The sequence below is a fragment of the Otolemur garnettii genome, unplaced genomic scaffold (genome assembly GCF_000181295.1).
Source record: "Otolemur garnettii isolate 467f Iridium unplaced genomic scaffold, OtoGar3 scaffold00029, whole genome shotgun sequence".
In the NCBI taxonomy this organism is placed as follows: Eukaryota; Metazoa; Chordata; class Mammalia; order Primates; family Galagidae; genus Otolemur; species Otolemur garnettii.
The window spans coordinates 9826711-9842340 of record NW_003852424.1 but is presented as its reverse complement, the minus strand read 5'-3'; the positions used below and the strand labels follow the sequence as shown (position 1 = coordinate 9842340).

The 15630-nt window shown below is 39.9% G+C and overlaps 1 protein-coding gene across 9 annotated transcripts in view; it reads right to left on the bottom strand.

Moving 5' to 3' along the window:
* The window catches only part of AKAP13 (A-kinase anchoring protein 13), a 298016-nt gene that overhangs the window by 40978 nt on the left and 241408 nt on the right, over positions 1–15630 (bottom strand). For all 9 annotated transcript variants that reach the window (XM_023512618.1, XM_023512611.1, XM_023512612.1 and 6 more), the window contains one exon: positions 12119–12293. In XM_023512618.1, the coding sequence (XP_023368386.1) occupies positions 12119–12293 (175 nt within the window). The remainder of the gene's footprint in view (positions 1–12118; positions 12294–15630) is intronic.

The window sequence follows — 15630 nt, the reverse complement described above, 5'->3', positions numbered from 1 at the left end:
CAAGACAACTGAATAGAACAGACGGTGAACAGGCAATTCACTAAAAACACAAAATGCTCACTCTCTAGAAATCAGACAAATGCAGACTAAAACAAGGAAATACCAACTCATATCCAGACTGGCAAAAATAAACGCCTGCCAGTTCTAAACATTCATGAGGCCATGAGGAACTCTCATCATCTGCTGATAGATAGATCTAGATACTGATACCCCCACTTTGGAGAATAATTTAGCAACATCTAATAAAGTTGAAAATGTGCCCACTTCCTGAATTAGCCCTCTTGATATACAATGACATACACACACACAAAAGGACACCCCTTGCAGCACTGTCTGTAAAGGAATTTGGAAATAATCTAAATGACAGAGTGGAGCAGATTTAATATATTTATGCAATAGAATGGCATATAAGAGTTAAAAGTTAATGATCAGAAGTAGATCTATGTGTTTCAACAGGTTGCATCCCCCAAATACAATGTATTACAAAATGTGATGTGCTGTATTTTATGCAAACTAACCTCCTCATTAGATTCCGTTTATGTAGGACACAAAATCATAAAACACAGACTACAAATATAATGAATTCATGACAGTGCTTGTCCCTGGGGAGGAAGAAAGAGGGATGGGCAGGGAAACAAGAAAATTCAACTTTAACTGTAATGGCTTACTTCTTAAAAATAAAAAATAATCTGGAGCAGTATGTCGCTATGTGTTAATTTTGAGTGGTAGGGCTCGGTGCCTGTGGCTCAAGTGGCTAAGATGCCAGCCACATACACCTAAGGTGGCGGGTTAGAATCCAGCCTGGGCCTGCCAAACAACAATGATGGCTGCAACCAAAAAATAGCCAGGCGTTATGGCGGGTGCCTGTGGTCCCAGCTACTTGGGAGGCTGAGGCAGGAGACTCGCTTGAGCCCAGGAGTTGGAGGTTGCTGTGAGCTGTAATGCCACGGCATTCTACCCAGGGGGACAGCTTGAGGTTCTGTCTCAAAAAAAAAAAAAAAGAAAGAAAAAAATTTGAGTGGTGGGTCCAGAGGTGTTTGTTAAGTCACACATGCGCCTTATGTGTATTAACATTTTTCAAAATGAAAAAAAAAAAAAAAACCCAAAAAACCTAACCCAAGTATATCACACTCTAATAGCCTTCAAATTTCCTTGGATTTCCTTATCCTTAAGAAAAATCAATTTATCATTTTTAAATTAAAAATAATTTTCAAGTACATTTCATCATACGATTCCAGTTATAAAAGTACATCTTTCCTTTTACTTTATTAAATATCTATATTTTAGGCACCTATGAGCAATATAGGAGGTGGTGGATTCACTCAGAAACTTGCCACTAATTCTGATCTGTGAAGTGACAAGCTAGCCCACCACTGAAAGAATCTGTTCTCAGGCCTTTTCTTCCTGTTCCAACACTGTATAGAGAATTAAGCAATGGCAACTTCTCAGGGAGGGTACTACCACTTTCATATAGACTCCAGGAATATTCCAGTTCCTGGGCCAGCGTTTGAAATTCATAAGACAATGCCAACTGATGAATTATAAAAATAGACATAACAAGTAAAATGGGCTTCTAGAAAGAACTTTTCAGATAAATTCATTTTTTCAATTAAGTGGGACATGTCCTGAAACCTGCAACCCAGCTCAAAGTTCAGTATCTTTTTTTTATGGTCACAAGTCTCGGTGATAAATAGCTCCCATGAACGTCTGCTTAACACGCTGAAGCACCTACTTGAAAAACACTCAGCTTGTTACCAAGTTGTCCTGGACTCAATCCATAGAGATGGTTATAGGGCTGTGCGTGGGCAATTTAGAAACTTCAGTTCCACTGACATCAGCCAAAGTCATGAGATTAAAACCTTATTCTCTGTTTTGGAAAACAGACAATTACCAATAATATAAAAATGAAGAAAACTCTAATACATTTTCATACTCTTTGCCACAAACGATACCATGTTATTAGGAATATCAAAGAGAAATTATCTAGTCTTTAAAAAATGTATTTATTTGAAAGATTTCCTAATAGCACTAAGCAATATGCTTTTATTTTTCAGAACTCTTCAAAGGTCTCAGCAACATGGTTTATGAGAACCAGAGCTGACCTCGAATTATACTACTCTGAACTTCAAGACAAACAGCCCAGCCTTCAACTTTCCTACAAGGAAGGCTGCATCGAACAAAAGAACATGAAGCTAAACCCACATGACTGGGAATTATCATCTACCTGTTGCTGCTTTTTTGTTAACCCATCACAGACCTTTGGCACACTGTTTTATACTAAACATTCTCTTTCAGCAGAAAAATAAACCATTAGAGAGACTAACTTAAGAAAATCAGCTTTACAAAATGGTGAGAGGAGTGGTCATGCCAAACCGAAACGCTAGCACAGAACATCAAAGGACTGCCTCCAACAGGAAAGAGTCACCTCACTGAGTGAGTTCTGCGTGTCCAGCCCCAAAGACATGGGTCCTCCGATAACTCAGTCCATTCCTCATCATCAGGGAACGTGCTGAGGCAGAATTCTATCTGTTCTACTCGGGACAGATCTGAGCAGCAAAATCTACTTGGAAAGAAATGTACAACTTCCTATTATTTCAACCTTAACCATAAATATGAAAATAAAACAAAAAACAAATATGAGCAATTCAGAATGCATACTCCAAAATTCTTTGTGCAGCTTCTTGTTTAAAAATCCTTAGGGAGTGTAAGACATTGCCTGGTCTGGGTAATGCTTATATGCAAAAGGCATGCGGAATGTTCTTGGCAGCTGGTGTAATAACCACAGTGCTGCTGTAAAGAACAAGAGGAAAGCCACAAAAAAGAGCCAAAGCATCGTAACTGAAGTACCCACACCAGCAGTTTTCATAAGAATACCGGTAAACAAAAATGAAACAAAATGCAAGTGTTCTACTTGAAAAAGAATGGATTCTTTTCACCTTTCTCCTAAAAAACAAACTGCATCTCATTAATCAATTTTATGTATTTTACTCTCTCATGGAGCAATGAACTCTGAACACTAGCAAACTAGACAGCTGCTTTTCCTGACGAAATCCAAAGCAAAATCTACCCATCACATACATTCTAAGTTCTTGGGTTTCCTACTTGGAGCACAGCTGGTCTACTTGTTTATTTTTTTTAATCAAGAGAAACAACCTACCACAAAAGTACTTCAGAAGCTGCTAACACAACAGAAAATAAATCAACAATAATCTCAACGTTATTTTACATCTGTTTAAAGTAAACAAAATGGAACCACTGGCAAGACCCCAAACCCCCAAACATAATAAATTCCTTATTCTGAAGGACTCCACCAAGCTTTCTAAAGACCAAATCATTTATGGCAGCTGGCAAGAACAGCTGATCACTCAAGAATGGCTTCACATTGTAACAACAACAAAAAGATAAAAAATGGAAAGATATTCCTCTCTTAACCCCAATAAAGGTACCTAATCCTAGAGTTCTAGCTAAGAAAAAAGCCTCCCACACTTCTCCTAAATCAAATCACTTTGGATTAGCCGCAAGTGTCCAGTTTTCCTTTCACAGGTTCCTGTTTTTGTTTTAATCCAGGAGTAGACCGCAAGGGAGCTACGTGGATGCTCTGTTCCTTACGATTTCTAGCATCTGTGCTCATGACCACATCCGAGTTAGCCCATATAAGGCCCTTGTGATTTCAGACTGGTGTAGGTGTAGTCCAGAGGTGTTAGAGATGCTGACTAGTTTTAAAACATTCCTTTCTGTAGAATCTCTTAGTACTTGCATGCAGATGGATATAATAAAGTGGTTAAGACATCAACATAGACCATCTTTAAACATCACTATGGTGGGCTGTGCAGTGAGCTTTCTAAAGCACAGTCACTCGGGGTATGAAGCTCCATCCAGCAGTGAGTAAAATAGGGTTACATTAAACCTAGAAGGAAAGCGACTTTCCCTAAGAGTGTAACTGTTTCCTGGGATGTAAGTGACTAACAGCCCAGGCACTGCATTTCTTGAGACTTCTGAGAAGATCTTGGGCACGAGGGGATAGAGAGAATGGACAAAAGATTCTGAGGCCCCAAATTACTCATATTTTCCACTTCCAGCCGAAATAACAAAAGGGCTCCATATCTACCAACATGCACAAAATGCAGGCTCTGTTCTTCAGGAAGCTAAAGAGAATCAGCCCATTGCTTTTGTTCCTTAGGTAAGATGAATATACCTTGTTCCTTAGCTTTGAAGCTTTGATGCGCTTGCCTCCCTTTTTAGAAGAGGCAGGCTGCACTCTGTCCCACAGACCTTAATGTCAACAGCAAACACTGAGACCATTTCAACACTACTTCTGGAGTAGGGGGCAAAGCTGTAACTGAACCTCTGGGCTGCTCAGTTTCTGATGTGGGGTTGTATGCCAACTAAAAATGTATTTTTGAACCACAGGTATATATTAGGGTAATAATTTAAACCTCAAAAATGTTAACTTGTTCTTTTTGTTTTTGGTGAGCAGGAAGAACTAAGATAACCTCTGACATTTTATTGAAAAGAGAGGATCTCACTCTGTTGCCCAGGATGGAATGCAATGGTCTGATCATAGCTCACTGTCACCTTGAACTCCTGGGCTCAAATGATCCAGTCCCCACCTCAGCTCCTAAGTAGCTAGGAACACAGGAGCATGCCACCAGGCTTGGCTAATTTTTAAAAAAAATTTGTAGCAACAGGGCCTCCCTGTGTTGCCTAGGCTGGTCTCCAACTCTTGGCCTCAAGCAATCCTCCCCTCTCAGCCTCCCAAAGCACTGGGATTATAGGCATGAGCCAAGCCACGGTGCCCAGTCACTTTCTTGATACTTGATTAGATCAAGCAATTACTATTAATTGGAGAATATAAATTAGCAAGAATATTATGATACCTCTTCCAAACAGAAAATAGTCTGGTGATGACATGCTACACTTAATGAAATAATGTGCTTCTAGAAGCAGATTCCTTGGGTGACTTCATAATAAAATTTATAGGTTCATGATTTAATAAAAAAAAAAAAGAAAAAAATTTATAAGTTCAACAAAAAAGTTTAATCTCACTTGTAAACAATGCTAGCATAAACCAGTGGGCAATCCATTATTTCAATTGTTTTCCACTTTTAAAAAAAAACTCTTAAATAAACTATCTGTTTCCCCATATGTATAATATTCAGTACAGAACAATAATTTGTTTTAATGAACTCAAGGGAACAAGATAATTTGCCATTCACTTCTCTACCTTACATCTAACTCATTTCTGTTTGTATTTTATCCCCCTCTTTGGAGACAGAGTCTTGTCCTGTTGCCTGGGTTAGAACACAGTAGTGTCATCATGGCTCACTGCAACCTCAAGTGATCCTCTAGCCTCAGCCTCCAAGTAGTTGCACTACCATGCCTAGCTAATTTTCCTGTTTTTTGCAGAAATGGGGTCTTGCTTTTGCTCAGGCTGGTCTCAAACTCTTGGCTTTAAGCCACCCTCCTGCCTTGGTCTGCCAAAGTGCTAGGATTACAGGGGTAAGCCACTATACCCAGCCTATATTTAGTTTTGAGTCCATGATATACAGAACATCTTTATTTACATAGAAAAGTATAAATATTTAGCAGTTTTTGTTAATGTCTTGACATGTAATCATAGAACATTCTCCAATTAATTAGAGATGGCAAAAAAAAAAAAAAACACAATAAAAAGGTGAACTGATAGCCAAGTTAAAAATGATGTTAAAATCTGATTACATTCTTAGGAATGCATATTTTATCCAAATTTAAAACTAATTTTATATACAAATTCAATAACATGTGGAACTTCCAAACACCACATATCCTGAAAATCACTGTCCTATCTGTTAAACTATTTAATTACACTACACAGGTGTGTGACCAGGAATTTAAGAGTATAAGTCTCAAACCTTTCATGGAATTTTCCCTGATTAGTACCAGACCCTATACAAGTGATGGGTTGCTCTGGTTTCCCTGAGCAGTACAAGTCTCTAAAAAGTATCCCAGATTGCCCTTTCAGGTTGGGGGGGGGGGCAGCTCCCAACAATACTACACTGGCAGCATAAGCAGTCCAGCAATTAATGGTGCTCTAGCTATGCTCATCATCTCAAGTCTAAGAGAAGATAAATTCTATTATGTTTAATAGAAAGAGATATCAAGAAAATGAAGATGGTTTTAGAAAGCCTGTGCTTTCTCTCCTACATTATAGTGGATATTTTTGCTGTCCAACTAATCAATTATATACTAAGTGCAAGTATAATTCTGAGTCATTACTGTCTGATGCAGTCTAAGGTGTAATACAGCTGAAGAGGGCAAAATTCAACTGCTTTTAAACTAGAAATAATATATATACACAAATCAATGGTGATACAAGACCAAGTACTGCTAGACTAAGACAGCATACACTGACATATAATTAAGACTTTTCCAACCTAGATGAAAATTACAAAACTGTCTGGAACTAGTCATGGAAAGATACATTCATTCACCGTAATCACAAAACAATGGTTCTTAAACCTACTGTTTTCTATAGTACAAGGGAAGGATTCACGGGGTCTTCCGAATTATTTTCTATAACTTTCATGACTAAACCTCTTGATGATATTTCACAATTCAGAAGAGAGTTGGCAGATCAGCCATGCTGCTTCTGATTCAAGCTGGAGCTATCAATAGCAATGATAGAGCAATTCTCCTTAACTTTTTTGTTAAAGCTTTTCTCCAGTAATAATTCTGCTTTTTGTATATTAAATTCTTAAATCAAATACCAACTTATTTGCTCTTTCATCAGAGACTGACTGAAAAAGAATCAGAAAAATATTTTTAATTAATTACAGGTTTTTTGGGGGGGAGGGAGGAGGGAAACAGAGTCTTGCTCTGTTGCCGAGGCTGGAATACAGTGGCATGGTCACAGCTCATAACAACCACAAACTCCTAGGCTCAAGTGATCCTCCTGCCTCTGCCTCCCAAGTAGGTAGGACTACCTCTAGGCACATACCACCACACTTGGCTAACTTTAAAAAAACTTTTCATAGAGCTGAGAATTTCACTACATTGCCCAGGCTGTCCTCAAGTAATCCTCTTGCCTTGGGCTTTCCAAGTGCTGGGATAACAGGTATCTGAAAAATCTTTGAAACTATCAGTGGTCTAATAGTTACATTTTGATTATTCTCATACAAATAACATATAAGTACATTCTTAAAAAATTCAAATAACACGCAAGCATAAAAATAAAGTCTTCTTCAACTTTCTTCTTAATTTTTCCTTCTTCAGATTATTGAATAGTTTGGTATATATCCTTTCAGATATCTCTGTATAAACTACTGTTCACTTATCTATTTCCCATAAATTGGCATCAGACTATACGTCCTGTTTGATTCACTATGTTTTCAACTTATCAAAATGTCCTAGAGAGTTGTTTTTCCTACAGATCTATCCCAGGGGTTGGCAGACTATGGTCTGTTTTAAAAAGTAAATTCGAAGTGAAGTCATCAATATTTTCTAACTATGCACCCAGTGTTCCCTTTATCAAAGCAGTCAACTGAGTAGAAGTCATTTTCCTTCTTTATAAACAAATACAAGTCAGGCCAATATGCTCAATTATTTGAAAAATCTCCATGAAGACCTTTTAATGACTTTTCTGTTCTTGAAGTTTTTACCTCAGTTATGCCTCAAATCGAATCTTTAGTTGTTATGTCCTATTCTTTCATTATACATTCTATTCATTTTAACCTTTTAGCAATTTTCAACATCTCTTCCCGCCTGGGCCTCTGCTGATTCTTCCTCATGGTGGTTTACTTATGTGGTAACTACATACTTTTTATTGTGAGCTCAGCTTGGCTGGACTATTTTTACCTCCCACACTAGACTCTGGGTATACTGTTTTGTCAACTGTTTTGACCCAAAGCAGTTCTGTATTTGCTATGGCTGGGGTCCCCTCAGGGTTCCACCATTCTTAAACTGGAATTTCATTAAGCCTCTTGTGAATTCCAGCATACATAGGTGCTGTAAAAAACCTGGACCCTAGATTTGTCTATGTTGCAGATTTCTCACTCAGGATCCTGGGAGAACACAAGTTTCCTTGCTGCTGCTGCTTCTTTTTTTTTTTTTTTTTTGAGACAGAGCCTCAAGCTGTCCCCCTGGGTAGAGTACTGTGGCATCACAGCTCACAGCAACTTCCAACTCCTGGGCTCAAGCAAGTCTCCTGCCTCTGCCTCCCAAGTAGCTGGGACCACGGGCACTCGCCACAACACCCAGCCATTTTTTGGTTGCAGCCATCATTGTTGTTTGGCAGGCCCGGGCTGGATTCGAACCCACCAGCTCAGGTGTATGCGGCTGGCGCCTTAGCCTCCTGAGCCACAGGTGCCAAGCCTCCTTGCTACTTCTGAAGGCCAGTGGGCACAGCTTTTCTCATCATTGATATTAGTCTTAAAAGCTCTATCAGGGGTATTCAACTTTTTTTTCCTTTGCCACACACTAGAAGAATTATCTTGGGCCATACGTTAAATGCACAAACATGAAAGCTGATTAGCAGGGGAAAAAAGGTTCATGCATACTTTTATGATATCTGACATCACAGATAAGGAAAAAAAAAAGAGTCCTCAAAAAATCAGCAAACGACCCACTGGGTACAGGTTGGACACCCCTGCAAGCCTAGATTTTAGACATGGGTCTCAGATCCAGCTCCCAGTATGTAACCCAAGGCCATAAATTATCCCCAGTTGAAGGGAATGCTCTTTATTGCTCTGATTTTTAGTTCCCTTGGGGATCTCCCTACTGGCAGGTTCAGTCCTGTATTCATTTTTTTAAGTATATATATTTTTTTTTTTTTAGCTAGGAATGGTACCTCATGCTTATAATCCTAGCAGGGTGCTAAGACAGGTGAATTGCATGAGCTGAGACCTCATCTCTAATAAAAATAGAAAAAGTTACCTGGGTGCTGTGGCAGATGCGTGTAATCTCAGCTAGATGGGAAGCTAAGGCAAGAGGATCACTTGAGCCCAATGAGTTTGAGGTTGCTATGAGCTACGACACCACAGTACTCAACCAAGGGCAACAGAGTGAGACTCTGCCTCAAAAAGAAAAAATATGTAAGTACATATATTTTTATCTAGCCTTTTTTTATTGCATAGCAGAAAGCAGGTATCCGTTCTGCTTATTGATGCAAGTCCTTGGGTATAAAATTCAGACTGCAAGTCAGAAAATATGGCCACTTCCTGTTTTTCTAAGACTAAGTGCCCCCCCCCCCCAAAGGAGAAGAGAACAAGCACTTTACAGGGAGGGATGAATAAAATGATGCCTTGGAATATAAGGTAAAAATTTTATAACTTAAATTGACTTCTTAACTTAAAAAATAAATGGAATTAATATGAGAAGTTTCTTGATGGGGTAAGGTAAGTTCCTTTTGGAGGAGCCCTTTTCACTTGCTTACTTTTAGCATGTTGTAATGAATGAATAGGGCAGTCATCAAGTGGGTGTGTGCAAATGCACATGAACTTCATGCTCACCCCTATATACCTGGTTTCAACTGAAACAAAATGAAAAAGAAACATGCAAATTCCTTCAAGGCAGCCGTGGATCAAAGACAATCTTAATTATGCTAATAGCTAAACAGGAAACAATGACAAATGTTGAGACTCCTCTTATTCTTAGAATGAGCTCCTTGTAATTTTACTCATGCGTAATTTTTATGTTTTGTATGTACATCCATGTACACACTGTGAGTATGCTAAAAATGTTTTAATGATAGATGAACATGCTAACAGTGCTTGGGGACTAGTAGGCAACTATGGTACTTCAGCATTGAGAAGCTGTGTCCAATGGCTAAAAAAATACACGGCAGACATTCAGTTGGTATCCTAGAAAAGAGTGTGATCAAAAAATAAAAAACAAACAAAACAAATCCACACTGGAGGGACACTGGACAGAGACAGTTGCTTGTTTCCTAAAGGTCACGTGAAACTGTTACTATGTGGTAGCAGCTCTCAGTTTTCTGGTTAAGTCACACATGAAGGATGACATTCATACGTGTCATCTCTGCCCACAGAGATGCATAAAGATTTACAGAGCTCCCCTGGGTTTTATTAAAAAATTATTTATTTATTTCATTGTTGGGGATTGAGGGTACAAAGATCCAGGTTACACTAACTGCATTTGTCAGGCAAAGTCCCTCTTAGAAATGTGTTCCTCTGGTTTTCTTGTTTTTTTTAAATAGTAAAACAAATAGGGTTGTAGACTCTTTCAGGGGCATCACATCCAGGAGAATCATGTTCCAAGGATGTACATGATACAGCCATTTGTAAAAGTGACAACAATGGCAGCATCGACAGGACAGGGTGTGGAATATGTATTAGCTATAACTACACACCCTCTCTTCTATTTAAGGAAGCGAGTGGAAATCACTACAGAAATAACTTTAAATCTGCCCAAATGAACTTAGAAAAATTTCAAATTTCAGTTAAGTCAACTATTTTTAGTAAGAAATTCCTTGGGCAACACAAATGACTGAAAAAAGGATACCCTGACGTCACAGTCTGAGACTTGCTCCTTGGAGTCTGGAGTAGTCACTGTTTTGTCTGAACTGGTCAGAGGTATAACGTGATGCTAGCCATCCCAGCCTTCTGGGTGTCTGGGATGGGCTTGGGATCCCAGACTGGTCACCTTTGACCCCAAGCAATCCTCTACAAATAGTATTACTTTCTATATGTACAATGACAAATTTTGAGATGTACTGCCTTGGAAGCAGGAATTTGCAAATTAGGCTACAGACTATATTTTCAGACAGCCCATGAGTAATAAATAGCTTTTACATTTTAAATAAAAAGATTAATATTATACGACACCAACAAATTACATGAAATTCAAATTTCAATGTCTACAAATAAAGTCCTATTGGAATATAGTCATGCTCACTGGTTCATGTATCACTATGGCCACTTCTGCATTGCTGCTGCAGCATTTGGTAGATGTGACAGAGACCATGTGGCCCACAAAGCCTAAGATATTTGTTATCTGGCCCTGTACAGGAAAAGTTACCCAACTCTTGCCTGAGAGCATCTTATCACAGCAAGGCACCATGGCAAGGCGCTCTCCCTGGGCGGCCACCATGGACCAACACTGGTAAATGGCTGAGGCACACACCAAGGACTAGAACAAAAAACAAGTATATAATATGACCAACAAGGAGCTGCTGAATAGCTTCAGGGTTTGAGGCTAGGGATAGTTTTGATGCTGACACAGACTTCTGTGATACGGAATGGTTCCCAGACCACAGAAGAGAGGGCAGATAATGCCCCAACTTATGAAGGGATTACAACCAGAGAAAATCCACCCTAGGTTGACAGTTAAGTCAAAAATGCATTTAATATACCCAACCTACCAAACATCTGGAGCTTAGCTTAGCCTCCCTTAAACATGAACAGAATGCTTACATTAGCCTACAGTTGGGCAAATTCATCTAACACAAAGCTTTTTTGACAATAAAGTGTTGAACAGCTCACGTAACTTACTGAATATTGTCTTAATAGTGAAAAACAGAAGGGCTACATGGGTACTCAAAGTACAATTAATCACTTTCAAATTATTATACGGTCAAAAAATCAAAAGTTGAACAGTCCTAACTCAGTGACTTGCCTATATTTGAAATTGTGGCAATCTGAAAAAAATACAGGCTGGGCCTGGTACAGGGGCTCATCCTTGTAATCCCAGTACTCTGGGAGGCCAGGATTGCTTGAGCTCAGGAATTCAAAACCAGCCCGAGCCAAGAGTGAGACCCTGTCTCTATTAAAAATAGAAAAATTAGGCAGATATTGTAGCAAGTACCTATAGTCGCAGCTACTGGGGAGGCTGAGGCAGGAGGATTACTTGAACCCAAGAGTTTGAGGCTGCTGTGAGCTAGGCTAAGGCCATGGCACTCTCTAGAGAGTAACTCTAAAAAAACAAAACAAATGAAAAAATATCCCCGCTGTATGAGACATATGTATACCTACACTTTATTTCTTCAATGTTTAAAGAAAAATATTAAAAGGGTTACTTCTCCACATAAATGAGGAACAGATAAGTGGTGGAATGGAGAGGAAATCAGAAATGAGCCTGAGCCAGGAGAGTTCCATTTTACGAGAGTAAGAAGTGCGTCTCTTACTTGCACAAGTGTAGGCGTCTTTGCTGGTGAACGGCTTCATGCACTGGCCACAGCTGATAGGACCCACGACAGGAATGGAACTGAAAGTATGTCCGTTGAGAGTCTTCTTGTCTTTCTCCTTCTCTTTAGAATCTTTCTCCTTCTCCTTAGTTTTCTCTTTCTCTTTTTCCTTTTCCTGCCAAAGAAAAGAATCAATAGTTACTTGAACATTGGAAAACATTCCCCTTACCTGGGCACCCAGATGGCATGTGGGCTGGTGAGTGTTTGGGGCAAAAGTGAAGAACAGTGGTCTGGGCATAATTTTAAAAATTAAGTTGTTAGCAAGCAAGCTACATTAGAAAATCAGAGGGAACTGGGCAAATTGCACTGTTCTGATGGTGCCTTATTCTGTGGTTGTTTTTACTGATAGACACAGTGCCCAAGGACTAACATTGGGAAGAGCTTTCTGAAAGGAGGAACTTCTTTAGAAAGCAATGAGTTTAGGGGCAGCTTTAGGCAGGGCACAGCAGAAAGGATGGCACCAATTGTGGGGTCAGTTCCAGGGAGAAGGAAGATGACTGAGGCTCCCCTGACTTCCTCACACCAACCACACATCTCCAAGTAAGGGTTATCTGCGACGTTTCCTCCTGTACAATGGCCCCTAGTCAAATACCCGCACAGGTCTATCTTCAGTTTTCACTAACTCGGATGTTATGATGGGTAATGGCACCAGACCTGGGTTCAAATCTCCACTGGACTGCCACTACTTGCCACTGTGATCTTGGCTAAATTATTTCTCTGAGCCTCAGTCTCCTCATTGGTATAGTAGGAATAATAACAAAGGCACCTATGCCAATGTTTTTAAAAAATATTAGGTGGGACAATACACGTGAAGCCTTCTGCACATAGCCGAACACGATAGTTAAATATACAGTAACACTTAGCAATGGTTGTAATAATTATTCATAACTTACTAAAAATGAGTTTCATTAGCTTATACTATCCTATCCCAACATATAAATGTATTGCTTAAATAAAGGGAAGGAAATTTTGATTTGAGAAGGGAGGACAAAAGTAACTGGGAGCAGCAAAAAGATAGTGGTCTACAACGGAGAAGCCAGGAGGGGAGGGGAGGGGACAGGTGGGCACGGAGATGAGAGGAGGGCACGAGAGAGGAGAAGACAGGACAGCTGGGGTGTGGACAGGAGAGGAGAGGAGAGGGCAGGCAGGTACAGCGATGAGAGGAGAGGGCTGGTTAATGGCCTTTCTCAAAACCACTGGTGCCCCTCAATCTGGTTGCCAGAGGGGTCATTTCTTAAGAAAACGGCCTTGCAGAAAAAGGAAGTCCCAAGCTCTATCTGCTTACTCCTCCACCGGAGGTCCCAGGAGAAAAGGAAAAACAGGCACCGTGTCTCCAGTTTGGAAAGACAAGGCTTCCCAAGACCTGCTCTCTGATCTGCTCTGGAAGCTCCCATGTATCCCTGTTATCTCCCCTCACATGTCAGAGAAGGAAGCAGAAACGGGAGATTCAGCTAATTTTCAGTATGCACCCAGCAACTCTCCAGACACTTTCTACTGACTGAGCAGACTACAGCAGAGCCATGTACAAAACTAAGGGGACAATGGCAAACGAGACACCAGGTGCAGGGGGGGATCAAGGTACTGGGGAGTCAGGAGCCCGAAGCACCAGATTACCCTGGTTACATCATCTGAAGGGCACAGGAGTGTCAGAAATGCTTCAGAGACAGCCTAAAAGCAGAAGACTTTCATATAACATAAGCCTCGACCTAAGAAGGGTTGTTACCAAAGCTCATACAGTCATGAAGAAGAATGAGAAGGAATTTAAACCTTGAAAACTTGAAGAAGTACTGATGAGTGCTAAATTCTTAATAAAATGTACTCTACAACTGCCAGGGACATTTCAGGTGGTCACTGTCCTCAGGAGGCAGGGACGGTGTGGGCATCCCCAGGTGCTCCATAAGTGGTATTTGGGAAGCATTGCCTGGTAGAGTACGTGGCTAGCTAATCAAGACTGAGGAGTAGGAGTTTCACATACTGCCACAAACTATTATGACCTAAAAAGAACACAGAAAACGGGAAGAATACCCAGAAAAATGGGTATTCCAAAGTCAGCCATCATGACAACTACTAAATGGCGAACATTTTGAATAATGCTCTCTACATAATGTCCTCTGATTCAATAAATCTGAAGGGTGAGCATTATGCTTCCCATTTCACCATCAAGAGGATAACGATAACAGCTGAAATTCTGAAGAATTACTGTATGCCAAGTGTTGTAATAATTCATATCCATTTGTTTACAACGAATGAATTAAGTACTGGTTAGTACCTCCATTTTATATCTGAAGATGCTTAGAAATGTTTAATAATGTATTTGAAGTTACATGTCAGTAATTGCCCAAGCTGGAATTAGGTCCAGAGCTGGGTGGCGATAAAGCTCAGCTCACATTCACTATGCTATACGGCCAAGGACTAGAGAGGTTCACTGACATGCAAAAGGTCACACAGCAAATGATCAGCACAGTCAAAATGGAACGCAGGGCTTCGGACCTTCTGTTCAGAACCCCTCCACTATACTCAAATAGTAAGTACCTGCCACATCCGTGATTCAGGTGAAAACCTTTGTTAACAGAATACATACAATGAAACTCTAAGAGCCAAAATGCTGTAATTTTGAACTACAGAAAATAACAGGACGGTAAGGGAGAACAAACTACCTCACTTTACAAAACAGGAAACTGTTCTGAGTGAAAAGTCAAAACTGCTAAAGTACTTAAAACTTGACTAAAACGAAAGCACATAAAATCATTAACAAAATTTGAGTTTATCAAGTAATTTTAAATAAATCTTGCTAAAGGATTCTCCATGCATAAAACATTAAACTAAAAGTATCTAATTTTTTTTTGCTCAGGAAAGCTAACGCATATTCCAGTAGTTTAAAAAAAAAAAATCAATGGCAACTAGCTTATTCTCTCAAGCCTTACAATGCTCTTCAAATCTGAGTGAGCAATAATTTCCTGATCCTTTGCAACAACCCAAATTAGTTCTCCCTAAGATAAAAGCAAAACAATTCTACCATCTCCTTCTGTGTTTATTAGAATTTAGGGCTTTAAAGTCAGGCTCTTACCTCCCCATGTTTTGGTCCCATGAATCTCACTGTTATGAAGGGAGCTTCATGAAACCGACCCCATTTTATAGACATGATTCAACCCCCATGCCAGGAAATGTGCTCTCAGAGAAGGAAGGGCTCATGCCAGCCAGGCAGAGCTCAGCAGCTCCGAGTTGCCATTAGCCAAAACCCCATTAGCGAAACGGTAAGAGGAAGCCAGAGACTGGTTGAGAAAGGGAAGGAGGGAGGGCTGAGGCTGTTTCCTTACGACAGTCTTAACTATTTGAATGCTGCTGGTAAAGCCTGTAACTGTGGTGACAAAGGACACAGGAAATGAAACAAACGCACACCCCAAAATACAGTGTGTGGGATAGTGCTTAATTTGCAATATGGGAACTCTAGC